The sequence below is a fragment of the Crocuta crocuta genome, unplaced genomic scaffold (genome assembly GCF_008692635.1).
Source record: "Crocuta crocuta isolate KB4526 unplaced genomic scaffold, BGI_CrCroc_1.0 scaffold334, whole genome shotgun sequence".
In the NCBI taxonomy this organism is placed as follows: Eukaryota; Metazoa; Chordata; class Mammalia; order Carnivora; family Hyaenidae; genus Crocuta; species Crocuta crocuta.
This window is the reverse complement of record NW_027533260.1, coordinates 156,739-179,357: the sequence shown is the minus strand read 5'-3', so window position 1 is coordinate 179,357 and position 22,619 is coordinate 156,739. Positions and strand designations below refer to the sequence as shown.

General features: G+C 41.9%; 1 protein-coding gene across 1 annotated transcript; it reads right to left on the bottom strand.

Annotated features, from left to right (window-relative positions):
* Nucleotides 1-4,149: 4,149 nt before the first annotated feature.
* Nucleotides 4,150-5,085, bottom strand: LOC144217631 (vomeronasal type-1 receptor 4-like). The gene has a single exon (XM_077747275.1). The coding sequence runs from the start codon at nt 5,083-5,085 to the stop codon at nt 4,150-4,152; it is 936 nt and encodes a 311-aa protein (XP_077603401.1).
* Between the last annotated feature and the right edge of the window lie 17,534 nt (nt 5,086-22,619).

Sequence of the window (22,619 nt, the reverse complement as noted above, 5' to 3'; positions counted from 1 at the left end):
CTTGAGAAAGAATTTAACCTGTGAAAAACCTGCCTGCTCCAGCAATAAACCTGTGAATGCAGACATCTTTCTGCTTCCAGAAATCAGTGATGGGAAGGGGGGAGTGTAGAAATCTCCATTCCAAAAAGAGAAAAGGGAAAGAAGAGATGGGTCACCTGTCCCCAGTAACTAAAAGATCTGTACGGCAAATTCCCTTAGATTTCAAAGCCTGAGGGTTATGTTCTTTGTCTGGAAATGTTATCCTCTGGTCCTAGCAGGACGGTGTCTCTGCTGGTCAGCCTCCTTGAATGCCATTGTCCAGGGGAGTCCTGTAAGATCAATGATCCTTAAACTCCCCCCCCCATATCTCCTTCTGTGTAAGGTGCTCCCTTCCCAGGTGTCCAGTTGTTCCTCCTCCACCACCTCGGAATGTTCCATGTCAGTTATCTTACAGGCATCCCATCGTTTACTCAGATGTTTTGTCTGGAAGAACCAGATTACAGGAGGGCTGATATCCTATAGAAATTGAAGTAGAAATGAGTTTGATTCACAAGGGCAGAGAATGAGATCCACATTTGTCACTGTTGGAGAGAGAGGTGACAGATGAGCAAGGCAGGAAGTTAGAACGATCCACATGGAATGGGTTAGAGTTGGAGACATCAGCATGAAGTCATGTGAACTCTGTACGGACACAAATGATCCCACACACGTGTTTCTACATATGTGCATATGAGAGGTTCACTCATACATACATTTTCTTGGTGTTTGAGCTGAGAGGGCATAAACACAGTGACACCCAGGAGCAGTGAGCACACCTGCTGTCCATACCTTGGTCCAGGGCACAGTTCTCCCACAGCAGCCCCTGGAGAGACGGCACAGCCAGGACTAGGACTGGACGTGTATAAAATCAGCATGCAGAGCGTATTGCTGTACATCAGGAACATGCTAAAGAACCCTGGTTGTGTCAGAGGGACACAGGAGTCACCCGAAAGAGCTTCCCATGGCCAAGCTAGAACACCTTGATTTTAAACGAGCAGAAGAAGCAGTATTGGTTGAAACTCAGTGTCAGACAGATGTGCAGGAGTCTAAACTGATAAGAGGAAATCACTGAATAAATAATAATTTGAGAAAAAAAAAAAGACCCTTAGAAGAATTCCACATAATTTACATAAGAAACTATGTCCTGAAGGAGGTAGAGCACACGATCCCTATCATCAATGTCAGCTGCACACAATGACTTCCTTGTAATGAGTACAGTATGAAAAGGGGACATATAAGTTCCACAGAGGGTCCTCAAACACTCAACCTCATCCAGTGGATATAGGCTGATGTGAGCAGTCATTAGTCATGTCGGTAGGCAGTACCCTTGATATGATGTCCTGAGAATGACATTATACCCTGAACCCTCCTCTCCAAAACACAGAAGCCCAAGATAATGAGAAAAGTATCACATTAATCCTAACTGAAGGCCTTTCTGCAAGGTACCTGACTAGTACTCGTCAAGTCTGTCGAGATGATCAAAAATGAGGAGAATCTGAGAAAATGGCACACCAGAGAGGAGTCAGAGGAAGCATGAGTAGAAAATGAGATTTGGTTTCTGGGTGGGTTCTTGACACAGAAAAAGGACATTAGGTAAAGAATATGCAAATGTGAGTAAATAAAATTGGAATCTCAAGCAAGACATTCAAGGTTTCTAAGGGTTAGTTCTGAGGAGGGCTCACTTACAAGCTAATCACTACTTTTTAAAAAATCACACCTTGTAGTTGTGTTGTAGTGGCTCCAGATTCATACACCCGAGGGGCTTCTAGCTAGAGTCTGTCCCCCTTTGCCAGAGGCTCCAGCGACAGACTCCTCACTCACAGGCACTTATGCCATCTCCCACACTCCAGGAGTCCAGGAAGGGCTGGGCTTCTTTTACGTGATGGGAAGCCTAATAAACAAGGATTTTCCATCACAGCTGGAAGGACTGAACACTGTGAACCTGCCCTAGGGTGCCACTGAACTTTCGCTCGCAGACCGGACTCTGAATTTGGTGGATTATGTCAGCCACCCCCACTGGTGCAGAGGTGATAGCACATGAGACAGGGCGATTGAACCTGAGGCCTCTAACTTGCCAACAGAGAGCACATCCTGTCTGTGATGAAATGTTATATTTGGTGGTCTTGTCACCTCTGGCTCCTCTTTGCAGTGACACTTAATCAGAGTTTCCTCATTTTTGACAACCACATTAAAGGCAAACCATGAAGTATATGTTACCTGGTATGAATATTGCTATGCTAAGTTGTTTGTTTTAAATTACATAAAGTCTATTTTTCCGTTTTCTACTTCATTTCTTATTTTTTACTTTATTCTGATTTTTGGCTTTATTCTTACATCCTACTTCAATTCCTGTAGGTCTTGCCAAAACATTTAAAAACAAGTATACATTTGACCCCTTTTCTTTGGAAGTGTACACTAGTATTTGTTAGGTATCAACCTAGAAGTTTCAGCATGATATGAAAAACTAAACACAGAGTCTTTTTAGTCAATATATTTAAACTCCTTCTTGATAATGCAAAGGCATTATGCATAAATATGCTCACAATGTAAAAGTATTATGCAATAAATCTCATGATTTTATTGGTTATATGAATTTTTAAATTTTACAAATACAGATACATTAGAGTAATATAGTACACATATCAGTGACATATGCACACCGGGCACATTTCTGTTCATAGCACAGACATCAATGCATAGAATATCATTGGACCTCCGGAAGCTCCCATTGGCTGTTCCTCTTCATCACCACTCATAAAGGAAAGACGGTTGAACCTCTAACTGCATAGGTAGCTTTTCCTGCTTTGTATTTTATATAAAGAGGATTCATAGAGCATTAAGTGTTTTGTATTTGACTTTTAACATGTCTTATGTTGTTTGGGATTTTATGGCTGCATATGGCTGTGGGTCATCCCCTGGCATTGCCGTTATAGGATTCCATGTGAGGATATCAAACAAGTAATTATTCTACTGTTACTGAGAGTGCATCTAGGGCAACAAGATTTCAGGAAGAATTTTCTGAATTGGTTCATTGGTGTCTGGAATTGGCTTTCTAATCTGAATAGATTTAAAATTGCCAAAGAGTGCCCTGATAACCCATTACAGAAAATCTGCCCTGGAGACTCGTAATCAGCCACTTGAAACAGGAAAGATCTGAGTGAGCATGTATTTGATACTTGCAAAGATTTTTGGAAAACTAACAAACAGGATAACATTGGCTGGTTGCTCTTAATGTTGCCGTGCAATGAGGCAAAAGAAAATGCTGAGCTCGGAGATTCAAATTCCCAGCTGAAGACCTGTGTAAATGACCCCAAGGCCTGTGTGTGCCTTGAGGAGACTAGAGCATGTACTTCCAAACCCCATTCTTGCCCATGTGGCCCAGTCATCTTAACATACCAGAGAAAAGTCTGCTTTCACCAGATCACAACACGTTTCTGTTTACATTGTCGACACTCATTTGATGATCTTTAAATATCAACGGAAATGTATTTTGCTTTTTGTGCCTTCCTTGGTCTCAGTCCTCTTTAATCTGTCCATTTCTAGATGAAAATATGATCAACACACTCATCTCTCTTCATGACATCATGTTTCAAAAGAATCAGAGACCACTCTCTAAGGGTGTGAATTACCTACAAAACTCATGACTGGATCCCGGAGACTATACTGCCTGAGAATGGATTTTTCCTCCACCACTGCTAGCCAGGCTATTCTTTATGCAGTGGGGACATACTTTCTCAGTTAGAGTAATGACAAGGACACCTGCTATGCCATTTTCATATACTTTTTCCTATAATGTCAAGCCAGGTTCTTTACTTCAAAATTTCGAATTGCTTTTGAATGAAATTCACACATGTCAAAGACTTCTGTGTAATATCCAGATTGTTTCAAGACCTGGTGTGTGTATTATTGCATAAATTCTGAAGTGCTTTACAAAAAGATTTAGAAAAAGCTTCAATTATATAAGTATTTACAAGATAATGTCTCATTGCAACGTTATTCTAGATTGCTGTTTTAAAGAAGATGGTCAACTTTCTGTTTACCATTCCCTTGTGACTAATACATCTTTTTAGGACTGTGAGGGGGATGAATGAATTGGCAACTGTACTTTGTTGGAATACATAGCGTCTACATCTATTTTACAAGACAAGGAGATTTTATCTTCCTTCTCCAAGCAAAACAGATCTTGGGTATCTTGGAGTTGTGACTCATGAGCAGAAAGGGGCTGACAGTTGGGAAACACACAGACACGATTGCAGCGATGTTCACGAGGATCAAGCTGGGATTATCAAAAAGACCCATAAAAACTTGAAAGATGGAGGAGAGGGTGTAAAAACAGACAAAGGTGCTCACCAGGAGAAGGATGGTTTGGGTGGCTCTGGTCTCCGGGGAGGATCCAGAAGAGGCAGTGGCTCTTCTAATATGTTGGACCCGCTGCTTGTGCCTGTACAGAAGGAGAACCATGAAGCCACTGGTCCAGAGCATGAGCCCCAAACATAACACATCAGGGAATGATAACAACACTGCATACAGTGAGTCTCTTGTTTTGTCATGTCGAACCGAAGAACAGTATACAAAATTCTTTTTTACTGTGATGTTCTTATCGTTCAGTGTGCTAGTTAAGTACATAGGAAAAATGATATTTACCAACATTTGAAGAATCCAACACAGGAAAATAGAGGGGAAAATGTACTCAGGAGCTTTAACTTTAAGCTCTGCCCACCTGGAGTTCCCGGGGCTGATGGTGATGGCCTGGTACACACTCAGGATGCAGATGCTACTAATGGATACCCCCCTCCCCACTCTGTGAAGAAAGAGAAGAAGTTTGCATCCCAGGTCACTGAGGAAGTGTTTCCGCCCAAATGCTGCCATGGTCTGGGGGACTCCTTTACAGAGCAGGGCTAAGAGGTTGGCTACAGTCAGGTGCTTATGAATGAAATCTGTGGACTTCCACCTGTACTCAGTGAAGGAAAGGATGGTATAATGACAGAGAAGTGAGAAATTTCCCAGGATTCCAATGATAGTCTGTGTTAACAAGATCAGACCGACTGCCAGATCCCTGTTGGCCATTGTCTCAGTTCCCAGTCACTGACAGTTTCCTTCTAGGCTAGAACTTCCTGCATGAGAGTACGAGGTCTGAGCCAGCTATATCACAGCAGCTGAAATCCATTATGTTCTGCTTTCCATTCCTTGCCCCTTGGAAATGCCTACTTAAGGTCTTCTTTTCAGAGCGGCTTCCGAGGACTGAATGAAGAAATTTAAAGAGCCCTTATAATGTACAATCAATCCTGTGAAGACACTCACATGAGGACTTCTTCATGCTTCACAAATCTATGAGGTCAGCACTACTGTGGCTGTGGTTAAAAGATGAAGACAACAGACACACTGGAGATTAAGTACTTGTCCACATCTGCTCCTTCAGGCTGTGTGGGGACTGGGAACCGGCTGGGCTGGAAACAGTGAGAGTGCAGTGAGCCTCCATGGTCTGCTAGACAGCTAGTCAGCTGTGTCCAATCAGACATCAGATCCATGGTTACTTTTGATATGACACCTTGTGTTTGATTTTAGAGTGGTGGTATTGTACAATTTTCGTTACAAGTTCCCATTAATTTGTAAAGCTTTGTTCAACAGGATGATATGAACTATGAGTAAGCCTTAAATATCTTAGTAAATGTGCATGCACTCTGATAATATACTGCTGGACTCTATCCCATGAAAAGTAATGTGTAGTGGATGCAAGAGGAAGTTAATTATTAGCATGGCAGCAGAAAGGGTCATTGACTTTTATGTGAGGAACACAAGTGTAGCAATCACAAGAATTCTTGAATTATCACACATCATTCCATAAACTTTGGACATCAAACACTAATGCAATATAAAATAGTGAAAGGAAGAAATTAAATTATTATTAATTTCAGGTGATGCAATTATCTAGTTATTAATTCCTGAGTTAAGGAAAACGATTATCAATGAACTAAGATTTCTGCGCAATATTAATATGAAAGACAGTAGTGAAAAATGGCTCTGTGAGACAAGTATTCTTACACACGTTAGAAACCAAAGTCCTAGGGTTTTGTATTGCTAAGAAAATAATAATAAATGGGTGGTAAGAACATGAAAGAACATGAACTTGACAGGTGTCACCTGGAACTTATAATTTTTATGTGAGCTGTTCCTTACCTGTTGCCCAGAATGAATATAGATAGACTCTAATCCACAGATATGGATGTTTTTATTTAAGACTTAATTACTGTCCCTGTAATTCCACGGTACATCCAGATTTAGAGAATACTGTAAATCAAGCCATTACCCTTTGGATACACTCTCTGCACAAGATCACAGGGTTCCTGTACATTCCTCATACTTTGTACTACAGGCATTGAGGCGCACGTATATATTCATCCTGAAAATTCATTCTACGATTTCTATTATGTAGGCTGCACAGCAGATCAATGTTACAACTCACTCCTTAAGGACTTAAAATTCAGTGTGTATTATTACTTGCACTGCACACCGGCCATCAGTATGAGTGAAGATTACCTTTATTGCATTAGGAGCCATCAGGGGTTGGTGAAGGTCTTGGACCCCATCTCTCTTTAGGAGCTCAGCTCAAGCTTCCTGAATCTTTCCACATTCCTGCATGACTTTCACAAGGAATTCTGTAATACACACAAGATTGCCCTTCTCTGATATGGTCGTTCACCCAGATTCTCAATCCGCCTTTTTGTATACAGACACTGCCTGTCAGACTGAAATAGAAATCCTCACCAACTCCTTCCTGCTGCCGGGAGAGCTCAGTGTGAAGGGCATGGCAGCTGGTCTGTGTGTGGGAGGGGGGCAGCCAGACGCTGAGATATGGGTTTGTGATTCTGTGAGGTCACCTCTCTCACAAGTGCAATTATTTCATTTGTAGCCACACTGGGAGTACCGGCTTGGGAGCTCAAGTTGTGTCTGAAACTTTTCCACTTAGTTGTTAATTATGAAAAACAATTATGAGTTTCTACTTAGAACCTCATAGGACACCATTGGAGTGTTTGTGGAAGGCTCGGTGTTCCCCCTTGATCCCTGTAGGAAGATGGGTTCTCCTATTAAGGACAGCAGAAAATACTGTGTTCTGACATATGAGGGATCAGTGGGGAAGGATCTGTGTCCCACTAGGTTTTGCACTTCCCAGAGATGTTTCTCAATACAGAAATTAATAATTTTCCTAATTTTCAGAACCCTGAATGGAACCATCATTTAAGGTTATTAGTAGAGAAACAGAATGAGACAAGATACCTGGGATTCATAGGGGTAAATACAAGGCAAAAGAAGAGCATGATGTAAATACCTCACTATAGACATCATTTCACAAGTCAAAGTTGATTAATTTGGACTCCTTAAAATAACCCAGTGCTAAGTAATATGAAAATTAAGTAGGAAGGTATGCTTGACCATTATGGACCACCATTGCTATGGGTGAACAATGTTCATATAGAGAGAAGTTTCTAAAAGAGACTACGAGTGATTAAAGCAGCAGGATCCGATGGCACAACCAGCAGATTCTACCACAGCTTTAAATATTGGATGACCCAATCCTCAGCTACTTAATTCAAGGGGTTACAACAGTCCTCTGCACATTTTATTATATCTTATTTTATTTAATTTTAATGCTGAATTTTCAGTAAGGAGCACTTACTGATTTGGTACGAAGATACACAAATTAGGAGTTGAAACTGATCCCTTGTTTTCCTTAGAAACAAGTCCACGTTTGATACAGGTTCACTATGCAATTCCTAGCCATTTTCAAGTCAGAGCCATGATGGTGAGTAACTCAGGCTGCACACACACATGAATCCTTTACACACATGCAGACACAAACACTCATGTATGTACACACCCACACTCATACATAGTCCCATACTATTAGACACATCCACGATCACTCATGTACTCCCACCATTGCTGTTGAAGCTTCAGTACACTCAGGCACAAACTGAACACATACAAACTCACCCTCATCGACAGTAACATTCACCACACTTTTACACAAACTCACAGTTCACGGTAACTTTAATAAAATCAACATATACTTTCATCACAGGTATGGGTCTCTTTTTGACATGTCCATATATAGAAGAAGCTATCTATCTCTGGACCTCGGGATGCCAGAAATGGGGTCCCTTTTACCATTTCTAATCCTTCCAAGCGTGGTACAACTCACAACGAAAATATTTACAACATACAACCTTAAAAATTGCTTTGAGCACTATCACCCTAATTAGGATTTTAAGGGCACAGTTGGGGTATGTGACAAGGCAGGCGAGAGAGGGGGTTCAGGGAAAGAAGGGCATGGGGACTGGATGGCGGTGCAGAGGTCCTATGGTGAAGGGAGAAGAGACTGCAGGAGAAGAAAGAAGGCAGAAGGATAAATCTAAACATGTGCTCAGTGTTGCAAGGACATTGCCACATTTGAGAGCACAAGGAGACAAAGTGTACAGAGAAGTGAAGGGTATTAGGCATATTGGGTTCTGCAGAAAATAATGCATGGTTCACCGGAATGAAGGTGATAAAGGGGATAAGTACTTAGTGCGGAAGATATTAATAGCCTATGAGTGGTTGAACTCGCTGGAGACAAGGTCTTGGAGGGGCTAAATTCATGGTGGGAGAGAATGAAGAAGAATAAGTGTGGGGCAAGTGAACTTTGAAAGAAGACTGTGTGGTCCAAGCCAGATAGTAAATGGTTGAATCGGAGAGGTACCTCGGAGGAGACCTTGAATGAGACAAAAGAAGGACAGGGCAGTGAGGGATACAAGGAGGGTAGGGGTCAGGGAGGGAGCCCGGAAGCCAGGAGAAAGGGTCAGCGGTGATAGGGTTGGGGAAATTCACCTTGGTGTGGATTGGGTTCACACAGGAGTTCAGGTTGGGACACCACATGGGATGGCTGTCGAGGACCCAGGAAATGGGTGAGATCCTGGAATTGGGAGTGGTATATTAGTGAGACAAAGAAGGGTCCACGTTTGCAGGGAAGATGGAAGGTGAGGCAAGTTGCCTTGGAGTCCCAGGAATAGTGGACACATAGAAACAGATGTCAAAAAGGTGACGGGACGGAAGTTGGTATTGGATGCAGAAGTCTCATAGGGCTGAGTCCAAGTGAGGGTGTGTGGAGGTTAAGCAGGTGACTGGGGCTTCTGTGGTGGGGGAAGTGACGACCACGGTGGGAGAGAGTCATGTGGTGGAGCAGAGGAGTCAGGGAACTGGGAAGGTGGTTTGGGAAGAGGACAGGCTGGAGGTCAATGTTTGACACCCATTCATCAATACTCGATATGTAGTCAATCACAAGCATCAGGGATAGTTTCTAACCTCAGGTAAGGAGTCAAAACTAGCTCATGGTTGAGGTCAAGGAGGTTTTTTTCCTGCTTTCGCATCTAGGGTTTTGATGGTTTTCTGTCTCCCATTCAGGTCCTTCATCCATTTTGAGTTTATTTTTGTGTATGGTGTGAGAAAATGATCTAGTTTCATTCTTTTGCATGTTGCTGTCCAGTTCTTCCAGCACCATCTGTTAAAGAGGCTGTCTTTTTTCCATTGGATACTCCTTCCCGCTTTGTCAAAGATTAGTTGGCCATTCATTTATGGGTCCAATTCTGAGTTCTCTATTCTTCTCCACTGATCTATGTGTCTGTTTTTGTGCCAATACCATACTGTCTTGATGATTACAGCTTTGTAGTAGAGGCTAAAGTCTGGGATGGTGATGCCTCCCGTTTTGGTTTTCTTCTTCAATATTCCTTTTGCTATTTGGGGTCTTTTGTGGTTCCATACAAATTTGAGGATAGTTTGTTTTAGTTTTGAGAAGAATGCAGGTGCAATATTGATTGGTATTGCATTGAATGTGTAGATTGCTTTGGGTAGTATTGATATTTTAACTATATTTATTCTTCCAACCCGTGAGCATGGAATCTTTTTCCATTTCTTTGTGTCTTCTTTAATTTCCTTCATAAGTTTTCTATAGTTTTCATCATACAGATCCCCTATATATTTTGTAAGGTTTATTCCTAGGTATTTTATGGGTTTTTGTGCAATTGTGAATGGGATCAGTTTCTTGATTTCTCTTTCTGTTGCTTCATTATTGGTGTATAAAAATGCAACTGATTTCTGTACGTTGATTTTTGTACCCTGCAATTTTGCTGAATTCATGGATAAGTTCTAGTAGTCTTCTGGTGGAGTGTGTAACGTGTTCTATGTAGAGTATCATGTCGTCTGCGAAGAGTGAAAGTTTGACTTCCTCTTTGCCAATTCTGATGCCTTTGATTTCCTTTTGTTGTCTGATGGCTGATGCTACGACTTCCAGCACTATGTTAAACAACAGTGGTGAGAGTGGACATCCCTGTCGTGTTCCTGATCTCAGGGGGAAAGCTCTCAGCTTTTCCCCATTGAGGATGATGTTAGCTGAGGGCTTCTCATAGATGGCTTTTATGATGTTTAAGTAAGTTCCTTCTATCCTGCCTTTCTCGAGGGTCTTATTTAAGAAGAGATGCTGTATCTTGTCAGATGCTTTTTCTGCATGTATCAACAGGATCATATGTTTTTTATCTTTTCTTTTGTTAATGTGATGTATCACACTGATCGATTTGCGAATACTGAGCCAGCCCTGTAACCCACAAGTGAATCCCACTTGATCATGGTAGATAATTTTTTTATGTGCTGTTGGATTCGATTTGCAAGTATCTTGTTGAGGATTTTTGCATCCGTATTCATCAAGGATATTTTCTGTAGTTCTCTGTTTATGCTGGTCTCTGTCTGGCTTGGGAATCAAAATGATGCTGGCTTCATAAAATGAGTCTGGAAGTTTTCCTTCGATTTCCAATTTTTAGAATACCTTAAAGAATCTGCATTAATTCTGTTTTTAAAAATGTCTGGTAGAATTCCCCCAGGGGAGCCATCTGGCCCAGGGCTCTTATTTGTTGGAAAATTTTTGATAACTGATTGGATTTCATCACTAGTTATGGGTCTGTTCAGATTTTCTATCTCTTCCTCTGTGAATTTTGGTATTGTGTGTTTAGGAATTTGTCCATTTCTTCTAAGTTGTCCAGTTGGTTGGCATATAGTTTTTCATAGTACTCCCTGATAATTGCTTGTATTTCTGAGGGGTTGGTTGTAATAAGTCCATTTTCATTCATGGTTTTGTCTATTTGAGTGCTCTCTCTTTTCTTTTTGAGAAGCCTGGTTAGAGGTTTGTCAATTTTGTTTATTCTCTCAAAACACCAACTCTTGGTTTCATTGATCTGTTCAACTGTTTCTTTGATTTCTATATTGTTATTTCTGCTCTGATTTTTACTATTTCTCTTCTTCTACTGGGTTTAAGGCATTCTCGTTGTTCTGTCTCTACTTCCTTTAGGTGGGCTGTTAGATATTGCACTTGCACTTTTTCTAATTTCTCAAAATAGTCCTGGAGTGCAATGCATTTTCTTCTTAGGACTGCCTTTGCTGCATCCCATAGATTTTGGATTGTTGTGTTTTCATTTTATTTGTTTCCATTTATGTTTAAATTTCTTCTCTAATTGTCTGATTGGCCCATTCATTCTTTAGTAGGGTGTTCTTTAACCTCCATGTTTTTGGAGGTTTTCCAGACTTCTTCCTGTGATTGATGTCAAGTTTCAAAGCATTATGATCTGAAACTGTGCATGGTATGATCTCAATTCTTTTATATTTATTGAGCGCTGCTTTATGTCCCAATATGTGAGCTATCTTGGAGAATGTGCCATGCGCACTTGAGAAGTAAGTGAATACCCTGGCCTCAGGATGTAGAGTTCTAAATATATCTGTCAGATCAATCTGGTCCAGTGTGTCTTTCAAGTCCATTATTTCTTTAGTGATTTTGTCTGGTTGGCCTATCCATTGCTATAAGCGGAGTATTAAAGTCCCCTGCTATTAGCACATTCTTATCTATAAGCTTGTTTCTGTTTGTGATTAACTGTTTTAAATATTTAGGTGCTTCCATATTCGGTGCATAGACATTTATGATTGTTAGTTCTTCCTGATGGATAGACCCTGTAATTATTATAAAATGCTTCTTTATCTCTTCTTATTGTCTTTAATTTAAAGTCCAGTTTGTGTGATATAAGTATAACTACTTCGGCTTTCTTTTGTTTTCCAGTAGCATGATATATATTTCTCCATCACCTTACCATTAATTTGAAGGTATCTTCCAGTTTAAAATGAGTTTCTTGTAGACAGCAAATAGATATATTTTGGGTTTCTTTTATCCATTCTGCTACCCTGTGTCTTTTGATTGGAGCACTCACCCCATTTACATTCAGTATTATTATCGAAATATGTAGGTGTAGAGTCGTTGTGTCCTTTATGGGATTCATGCTTGTGGTGGTGTCTCTGGTATCTTTGTTCCTTGTAACACTTCCCNAGCCACCCAGGCACCCCCAGAAAGTGTTCTTTGAATGGTATCTCTTGGTCTCTCTTGTTGAGACCTTGGTTATTTTATTTTCCTACTCATAGTGGTATTGGGGACTCTCCACCATGTGTACTTTAGCTTGTTTCTTGAGGTAGCCCTGGAGAAGAAAACAGACAGACAGACACACAGTGAATAGAGGCACACAAACGCACAGACAATCGAACAAACATGCAAACTGAGAGGGAAAATGAGAAAGTAAAGAGAAAAGACGGAGGAGGGAAGGCGAATAATAGAAAATAAAAATACATAAAAAAGTCAAAAAGAAAAGAAAAGGAAAAAAGAAGAAAACCGACAGACAAAGAATGGTTTAAAGCATATAACCAGATTTCCCAGCTACAATTAAACAGCCGGGTGTATGCAGTGCTGGTTGAATAGCATAGAGAAAGAGAGAGATGACAGGGCGGGGATGAGGCAAAATTGGAAATAAGATGAACAGACAGAAGGGATAAGAAGCTTTCTTCAAAGAGCTAAAAGGTGGAATATGGTTGGAGAGGTGAGAGAAAGACGCTGGTGTTAAACAGAGAAACTATATAGTCTGATTACTCCTGAGAGAAAGAGATGAAGATTTCGGTAGGTGTAGAATTTACATCCATAGAATGGACTAAATGTGACTGTTTAAGCAAGCCAGTGACCACAGTTAATCATGTCAGTGCTCGGAAATAAGGAAAAAAAAAGAGGAGGGCAGCTCTCTAGCAGGGATGGGTGTGGTTCGATCCAATGCGTCAGGCGGGAGTTCTGCCTTGGCGGTTGTGGGGAGAAGAGTGGCAGCGCTCCAGTCCCTTCTTGATCCAAGCACTGCACCTCCCATTTTTGGATGTGTAAACTCCCCAGGCCGTGGGCGCAGCCAAGGTGGGTCGCGCTGTTCAACCCAGGCCAGGCCTCGTTTCCAAATCCCAGTCTGCGCGCCCCACTGAAATTGCCGTAGACACAACCTTGCAGGAGATCCCCTCAGGGCAATTCCAAGCCTCTTGCCTAGCCCTGGGGATTGAGCCAGAAACCGCTGCTCCCGTTTCTTCCAGGTCGAGCTGGCGAGCAAGGACGGGGTTTCACCTGGGGGTGCCTCGGGTCTGCGAGAGGGGAAACCAGGTCCTTCTGTGTCTCGTCATCCAAAACACGAACTCGCGGGCAAATCTCCCAGTTTTAAGCCCTTCGCCTCCCCTCTAGAGATCCAGCTGAGCCAGGATCACAGAGGCGCGCTCCTTATTACTGTCTAATTCTTACCTTCTAATTCAAAGCCTGTAGATCTAGAAAAATCTTTTAAATGCAAGTATAAAAATACAAATCAAAACCACGTAGAGATACCACCTCATGCCAGTCAGAGTGGCTAAAATGAACAAATTAAGAGACTATAGATGCTGGCAAAGATGTAGAGAAATGGGCACTCTCCGACACTGTTGGTGTGAATGTACACTGGTGCAGCCCCTCTGGAAAACAGTGTGGAGCTTCCTCAAAAAATTAACAATAGAACTCCTCTATGACCCAGCAATAGCACTGCTAGGAATTTACCCAAGGGATATAGGAATGCTGATGCATAGGAGCACGTGTACCTCAATGTTCATAGCAACACTCTCAACAATAGCCACGACTTGGAAAGAGCCTAAGTGTCCATCAATGGACGAATGGATCAAGAAGTTGTGGTTTATTTATAGGATGGAATACTACATGGCAATGAGAAAGAATGAAATCTGGCCATGTGTAGCAACATGGATGGACCTTGAGGACCTTGAGTGAAATAAGTCAGGCAGAGACAAATATCATATGTTTGCACGTTTAGGAGGATTAGGAGGAACTTAATGGAAGACCTTCGGGGAGAAGAAGGGGGGAGGTAGTGGGGGAGAGGGAGAGAGGCAAAACATGAGAGACTCTTGAATGCTGAGAATAAACTGAGGACTGATGAGTGTGTGGGGGAAGGGGGGGAGATAGGCATGGAGGAGGGCACTTGTGGGGATGAGCACTGGGTGTTATATGGAAACCGATTTAACAATAAACTATTTGTATTAAAAAAAATAAAGCCAAATAATTTTTCCATAAAAAAAAAGGAAGATGTGGTTTATCTATATGATGGAATACTCCATGGCAATGAGAAAGAATAAAATCTGGCCATGTGTAGCAACATGGATGGAACTTGAGGGTGTTATGCTGAACGAAATAAGTCAGGCAGAGAAGGACAAATACCATATGTTTGCATGTATAGGAGGATTAGGAGGAACTTAACGGAGGACCGCGGGGGAGAAGAAGGAGGGATATAGTGGGGGAGGGGGAGAGAGGCAAACCATGAGAGACTTTGAATGCTGAACAAACTGAGGACTGATGGAGGTGGTGGAGAGGGGAAGAGGGTTGATGGGCATGGAGGAGGGCTTTTGTGGGGATAAGCACTGGGTGTTATATGGAAACAAACTCTACAGTAAACTATTTTGAAAAAACAAAAGCAAGTATACATCTGATCCCTTTTTTGTGAAGTGTACACTTTGTACGTGTTAGGTTTCAACCTAGAAGTTTCAGCTTATTTGAAAAACTAATCACAGTCATTTTAATCTACATTTAAACTCCCTCTTTACAATGTAAAAACATTATGCACAAATCTATTCAGAATAGCCCGTGATTTTATTGGTGATATGTATTTAAAATTTTACAAATACAGATACATTAGAGTAATACAGTACACACATCAGTGACAGTATGCACACCGAGCACATTTCTGTACACAGCGCAGACATCAATGCTCAGAATATCATCAGATCCCCGAAGCCCCCATTTGCTATTCCTCTCCATCACCACTCATAAGGGAAACACTGCTGAACCTCTAGCTTCATAGAATGCTTTTCCTGTTTTGTATTTTATATGAAGAGGATTCATAGACGATTAAGTGTTTTGTATTTGACTTTTAATGTTTCTTATGTTGTTTGGGATTTTATGGTTGCATATTGCTATGGGTCATCCCCTGGCATTGCCGTTATAGGATTCCCTGAGAGAATATCAAACAATTTATTGTTCTAGTCTTACTGAGAGTGAGTCTATAGCAACAAGATTTAAGGAAGGGTTTTCTGAATTGGTTCATTGGTGTCTGGAATTGGCTTTCTAATCTGAATAGATTTAAAATTGCCAAAGAGTGCCCTGATAACCCATTACAGAAAATCTGCCCTGGAGACTCGTAATCAGCCACTTGAAGAAGTAGAGATATGATTGAGTGTGTGTTTATATTTGCACCGATTTTTGGAGAGCTAACAAACAGGATAACATTGGCTGGTTTCTCTTAATGTTGTTTAAAGAAGCGAAAGAAAGTGCTGAGCTTGGAGATTTAAATTCCGAGCTGAAGACCTGTGTAAATGATCCCAAGGGCTGTGTTTGCCCTGAAGAAGAACGGAGCCTGTACATCCAAACCCTGTTCTTGCCCATGTGGTCACGTCATCTTAATATACTAGAGAAAAGTCTGCTTTCTCCAGATCAGAACACATTTTTGTTTACGTTGTCAACAGTCACTTGAAGGTCTTTAAATATCAGCGGAAAGGTATTTTGCATTTTGTGACTTCCTTGGTCTCAGTCCTCTTTAACCCGTCCATTTCTATATGAAAATATGATCAACACACTCATCTCCCTTCATAACATCATGTTTCAAATGAATCAGGGACCACTCTCTAAGGGTGTGAATTACCTACAAAAGTTATAACTGGCTCCCAGAGACTGATGCATGATAAATTGGTGTAAGGCAGATCTAAGTTATTCTTAATTTCCAGTGATACACTATTTACTTATTAGTGCATGAGTTAAGGAAAACTATTAGCAATGAGCTAAGATTTGTGAAATATTAAACACATCACTGTAAAATCACATCTATAAGGCATGTATTCTTACACACTTTAGGATTCAAAATACTCGGTTTTTGTATTGATAGTAGATTTGTTTTTAAACACATGGAAAGAACATGATATGACCCTGAAAGCTGCTGTCTGAAAATCATCATTTTTATGTCAACTGTTCCTTATCTGTTCATTTTCTAACTTTTAGAATGAGTATAGTTTCACTGTAATCAACAGATAATATATTTTCCATGGAGACTCAATTACATTCCCATAATTGCATGCTACATCCAAGGTTACAGGAAACCTTTCAATTCAAGACATTACTATTTGGATACACTTCCTGCACAGGATCAGATGATTCCTGTAAATTCTTCATACATTTCACTGCAACCATGGAGCTGTGAAAGGTGCACATCTAGAAACCCTGAAAATCTAGTCTGCAGTTCCTATCATGTAGAACAGGAGATTGATTTTACAATTCATTACTTAAGGACTTAAAAATCGGTGTATATTATTACTTGCACCGAACACCAGCAATCACATTGAGCAAAGGTTAACTTCATTGAATTAAGAGCTATCAGGGATTGGTGAAGGTCTAGGACCCCACCTCCTCTTTACTAGCTCAGCTCAAACCTCAGAATTATTGCACTTTCCTGCATGGGTTTCACAGTGAATTAGGTAATCCACAGACTGTTGCTCTTTTCTGATATGATCACTCACCCAGACTCTTGATACAGACACTGCCTGTTAGACTGAAATAGACCCTCACCAACTCCTTCCTGCTGCCCGAGGGGCTCCATGTGAAGGGCACGGCAGCCAGTGAGAGGGGCCAGCCAGACCCAGAGATATAGGTTTATGATTCTGGGAGGTCACCTCTCTCACAACTGCAATTATTTCATTTATAGCTGCACTGGGAATACAAGTTTGGGAACTGAAGTTGTTCCTGAAACTTTTCTCTCATTTGTTAATTATGATGAACAATTATGACTTTCTAGTTAGAACCCTGTAGGACACTGTTGGAGTATTTGTGGGAGGCTTGTTTTTTCTCTGTGATCCCTGTAGATAGCCGTGTCTCCTGTTATGTATAGCAGGAAATACTGTGTTCTGACACATGAGGGATTAGTGGGAACGGATGTGTGTCTTACTGAGTTCCTCCCTTCCCAGAGAAGTTCCTCTATGCAGAAACTGGTACTTTCCTAATCCTCAGACCATTGAACAGAACTATCAAATTAAGGTTATTAGTAGAGAAACAGACTGAGACAAAATAGTTGAGAAGAATATGCAGAGATACAAGTAAAAGGAAGAAAATGATGTAAATAACTCAACTATAGAATTCATTCCACACAAAGTTAATAATATGACATATTTGAATAATTCAGTGCCAATTAATATGAAAAGTGTGTGGGAAAACTGTTTTACCATTATTAACTCCATTGAGAAGAATTAAAGACTGAACAATAACCATAGAGGAAAGAGGGAAGTTTCTAAGAATCATAGGCTAAAGCAGTAGGATCAGATGGCTTAACCAGGAGCTTCTACCAACCTATAAATGTTGGATGAGCCCATCCTCAAGTACTTAATTCAACAGGATCAAAGTGTTCCAACAGTCTATACATTTTTTCCCCTGAATTTTCAATAAGGAGCACTTATTCCTTTGGTAAGAAGAAACACAAAGTAGGAGTTGAAACAGATCCAGTGGCTTTCCCTACAAACAAATCCACATTTTAAGTTCATTGTGCAGTTACTAGCCATTTTCAAATCAGAGCTATAATGGTGGGCAATTCAGACTGCACACAAACATTAATCATTTACACATTTATATACCTCTGCAAACACACATGTGTATGTACACCCAACTTCAAATATACTCACATACTATTAGACACATACGTGGTCACTCATGTACTCACAACTGCAATTGAAACTTACAAATCCTGAACACTTACAGACTCATCCTCATTGACATTAATATTCACCACACCTTCACACTAACTCACAGTTCACAGTTTAAAAAAATCAACATACACTTTCATCATGGGTGTTTCTCTTGATGACATGTTCAGATACAGAAGAAGAGGTGTACCTCCAGCCCTCTAGATTGTCTGGAGGCCTTTATTATCATTCGTAATGCTTTCAAGCCTGCAACTACCCGTACAGAGAATATTTACAATACACAGCCTTAAAAATTGCCTTGAGCATTACCACTCTAATTCGGATGTGTGGTGGGGACATTGGGGTGTGTGGGGCAGTGGCAGTGCATGGGTGTGTGACAGAGCAGGTGAGAGAAAGTGCATAGGAAAGAAGATCATAGGGACAACATGGTGGTGCGGAGGTCCTCGGGTGAGGGAAGAAAAGAGCGCAGGAGAAGAAAGAAGGCAGATGGATAAAACACAAACGTGTGCTCAATGCTACAGGGGCATCGCCACGTTTGCAGGTACAAGGAGACAAAGTGTGCTGGGAAGTGAAAGGCATGAGACATATTGGAATCTTGGGGAAAAGAGGTGCAGAGTTTCATGGGATGGAAGGAGATAATAAAAATGGACAGTTGTAGGGAAGATGTTAATGGTAGTGTGGGTAGTTTTCTTTTTTTCGTATTTTAATGTTTATTATTATTATTTTAAATAGTTTATTGTCAAGTTGGTTTCCATATTACACCCAGTGCTCATCCCTACAAGTGCCCTCCCCCATGGAGATGAGAGTTCTTAAAACCCCCCTTGGTGATCCTAATGGAAAGCCAACAATGAAGACCACTTTGCCAAACCTTGCCTCTCAAAAGTGTTGTATGTGAACCTGCATTTCTGTTGAAACAGAGTCTACAGGAGAGCCCTACTCTAAGAGATTGAGATACAGCTGCGGTCGGGCCCATGAATTACCATTTTCAGCAAGGTCTGTGGTGGTGCTGATGCTTCCCTCCCCAGAACCCCGTTTCCACAGCATCCCCTCACCCAATCGCTCTTTCAGTAGCACTAGAGAGAGCAAGCAGAACACACCTGATCCTCTCACTTGCTAATGTCACATCTCAATACAAATACTGTGGGCTCCTCGCATTTAGCAAATGCAGGGGAAGGAACGGAACCAGGACACGTGACTCCTGTGGGGACGGAGGGGCTGCTAGAGGGAGAGACTGAGGGAGGACCCCTCGGGGAAGCCTGAGCCTTCGGAGGCGTTGGCCTTGTTGGGCGGCCTCTGCGCAGGTGCGAGCTTGGGTCTGGGCGTGTGGGCGTGGCTCCACCTCGTTGCCCTGCGCGCAAGTCCTACGAGGGTCAGGTGACCGTTGGGCTCCTGCGGACGCTCTGGGCTCTTCCAGGTGAGGGACTGGCTTAGAGCTGAGGTTAGTTCTCCGGGAATGTGGGCTGGCGGTGGTGCGGGAACGCTTGCGGCCCCCAGGGAGGGAGGGGACCGCGCGCTGCGGGCAGCTCGGCTCTGAGCTCACAGATGCTCCAGAGCCGCGCGCAACAGGCGGGCATCAGGGTCGCGTGTGAGGGACGGTTTCAGACTAGAGTCCTTGTGTCTTCGGTGACGAGTCCTAGGACCTGGTGCTGCCCTGAGGTCATCGAGGTTCGAATGGAGGTTGGTTCGCGTTCCGGGGTGGGGGTGGGGATGAGGGGGCGTTGCGTGGTTCGCCCTTTGGTGCGCACGCGCCAGGTTCTGGGCTGCTAGGAAGTGGGAATCAGCTAGGTACCGGACCGCCTGGAGAGGTGAGTGCGCGTGTGAGTGCATAGATGGGTTTGTGCTTCCTTTTGTGGCTGCAGGTAGGACAGAATATGAGCCCTGCTCTGTGAGCGTGGGATGAAACGATCCNGTAAGGAGGCATGTGTAGCGGGAGGAGCGTTGTTGGGAGGCCTCAGCTGCAGTCTGGTTGTGTGCGGGACTGCGGTGTCCACCCCGGTGTCCAGGGCTGTCGCACGTGTTGGCCGAGCACAAAGCACGCCGCTTCTAGCACTCCGGATCCACGTAGCAAGTGCAAGCGCTCAGTGCCAGACGCTGCTGGAAGAGACCTGAGCTGAAGGCAGTGTGCAAATGCCAGACCGCCAGGCCCTCCACGCGGCCACCTCGCTTGAATCGTGTCTTCCCCTGGACCCGCGTGCATCTGGAGGAGTGACTCGATATCAGCACATAAGTCTTGAAAATTGCACTCCACATTGCCCGCAGATTCTTCTCACGGTCTGAATTGCCTCAGAGATACTTCCCAGGCACTCATGAAGGTGTTTTTATCACAAATTTGTTTGAAAATGAACAAATGAAAATATTTCAAACAGACAGTGATAGATGTCTGAATACTTTGTAACCATGGACTAAAGCCTTTGAAGCTGTTACCTTAAATATATATTTGTGATATGGAAAGATATCTTTAACCCATATAAATAAAAGTGGTTATAACACAGTCTTTAGAGATTATCAGCTTACTGTCACCTTTTGAGTGCAATATATATATCCGAGGCTGTTATATATTAAAAATAAAAGTTTATTGATTTCACTGAGGTATAGTACCACAGGCTCCCCCCCCCCCCCATTTAGTGATACTTTCTGGTTTTAGTAAAATGTATTTATTAAGATCAGGTTTAAAAATATAATCATTTTTGTTTGCAGGTACTTTTAATTACATTTAATAATCATTTTTGTTAGCAGGTACTTCAGATGTTATATGTATATGTATATATGTGTATATATATAGTAATGTGTTCATTCTCGACAAAACATTGTAGTTAAATCATCACTATAAGAATAAGGCAGGTTGAATATTTAGATTGCCAGAATAGCACAACTTAATGCTCCTTTTCCAAAAGTTTTCACTAACTGATTTATAGAAACGTTTAGCACTATTACTACATTGTACTACATTGATTCTTAACTAGGAACAGTTTTGCCCCCTTCCTCCCCTGTCTATGATCATTTGTCAGTATTTAATGATCCTTATTTTTTGGCAGGAGTGAGGTGTGGGTCGCTTTGGCACAAAGGGAGTGCAATTAGAGATACTGGTAGACATCCTACTATGCCCAGGCCAGCTCCACCACAGAGAGGTGTCTGGGTCAAAGGTCAGTAGTACCAGGGTTGAGAAACAGTGGTCTAAAAGTCTGATGATTTTTCTTTTTTTTTCTTAAATAGTTTATTGTCAAGTTGATTTCCATATAACACCCAGTGCTCATCCCCATAAGGGCCTTCCCCCATCCCCATCGCCCCCTTCCCCTCTCTCCCACCCCCATCAGCCCTCAGTTTGTTCTCAGCATTCAAGAGTCTCTTATGGTTTGCCTCCCTCCCTCTCCCCAACTATTTTTCCCCTTCTTCTCCCTCATGGTTCTCCGTTAGCTTCCTCCTAATCCACCTATATATGCAAACATGATATCTGTCCTTCTCTGCCTGACTTATTTCACTCAGCATAACACCCTCTAGTTCCATCTATGTTGCTACACATGGCCAGATTTCATTCTTTCTCATTGCCATGTAGTATTCCATTGTATAAATATACCACATCTTCTCGATCCATTCATCAGTTGATGGACACAGAGGCTCTTTGCATGTTTTGGCTATTGTTGAGAGTGCTGCTATGAACACTGGGGGACATGTGCCCCTAAGCATCAGCACTCCTGTATCCCTTGGGTAAATTCCTAACAGTGCTATTGCTTGGTCATAGGGGAGTTCTATTGTTAATTTTTTGAGGAACCTCCATACTGTTATCCAGAGGGGCTGCACCATTTTACATTCCCACCGGGAAATCTTCAATGTGATGAACAGAAACAATATGCAGCCAAGAATCCTCTATCCAGCAAGCCTGTCATTCAGAATAGAGGGAGAGAGAAAAGTCTTTCCAAATAAACAAAAATTGAAAGAATTCATCACCACTAAACCAGCCCTACAAGAAATCCCGAGGGGCCTCTATGAGGGAAATGTTGCAAGGAACACAAGGTACCAGACACACCACCACAAGCATGAATCCTGCAAAGGACACAATGACTCTAAACCCATATTTTTCAATAATAAAACTTAATGTAAATGGGCTAAATGCCCCCAATCAAAAGACATAGGGTAGCAGAATGGATAAAAAAAAACCCAAACCCATCTATTTGCTGTCTACAAGAAACCCATTTTAGACCGGAGGACACCTTCAGATTGAAAGTAATGGGATGGAGAAATATCTATCAGGCTACTGGAAGTCAAAAGCTATACTTATATCAGACAAGCTGGACTTTAAAGTGATGATTTTTCTTCTATAAGCTTCTCATTCTGTGGGAGGGAGGAAAGGAGAAGTGTGGAACTGGTGGAAGAAAGGATGAAACCTGTGAGGTTGAATTGAAGTTGGAAATTCCAGTATGAAATTCTGTTTTTTAGTTTCTTTTAATTAAAAATTTTTTAAATATCAT

Bases quoted from the DNA above. Each gene is read 5' to 3' on its own strand.
- LOC144217631 (XM_077747275.1), bottom strand. From the start codon at position 5,085: ATGGCCAACAGGGATCTGGCAGTCGGTCTGATCTTGTTAACACAGACT.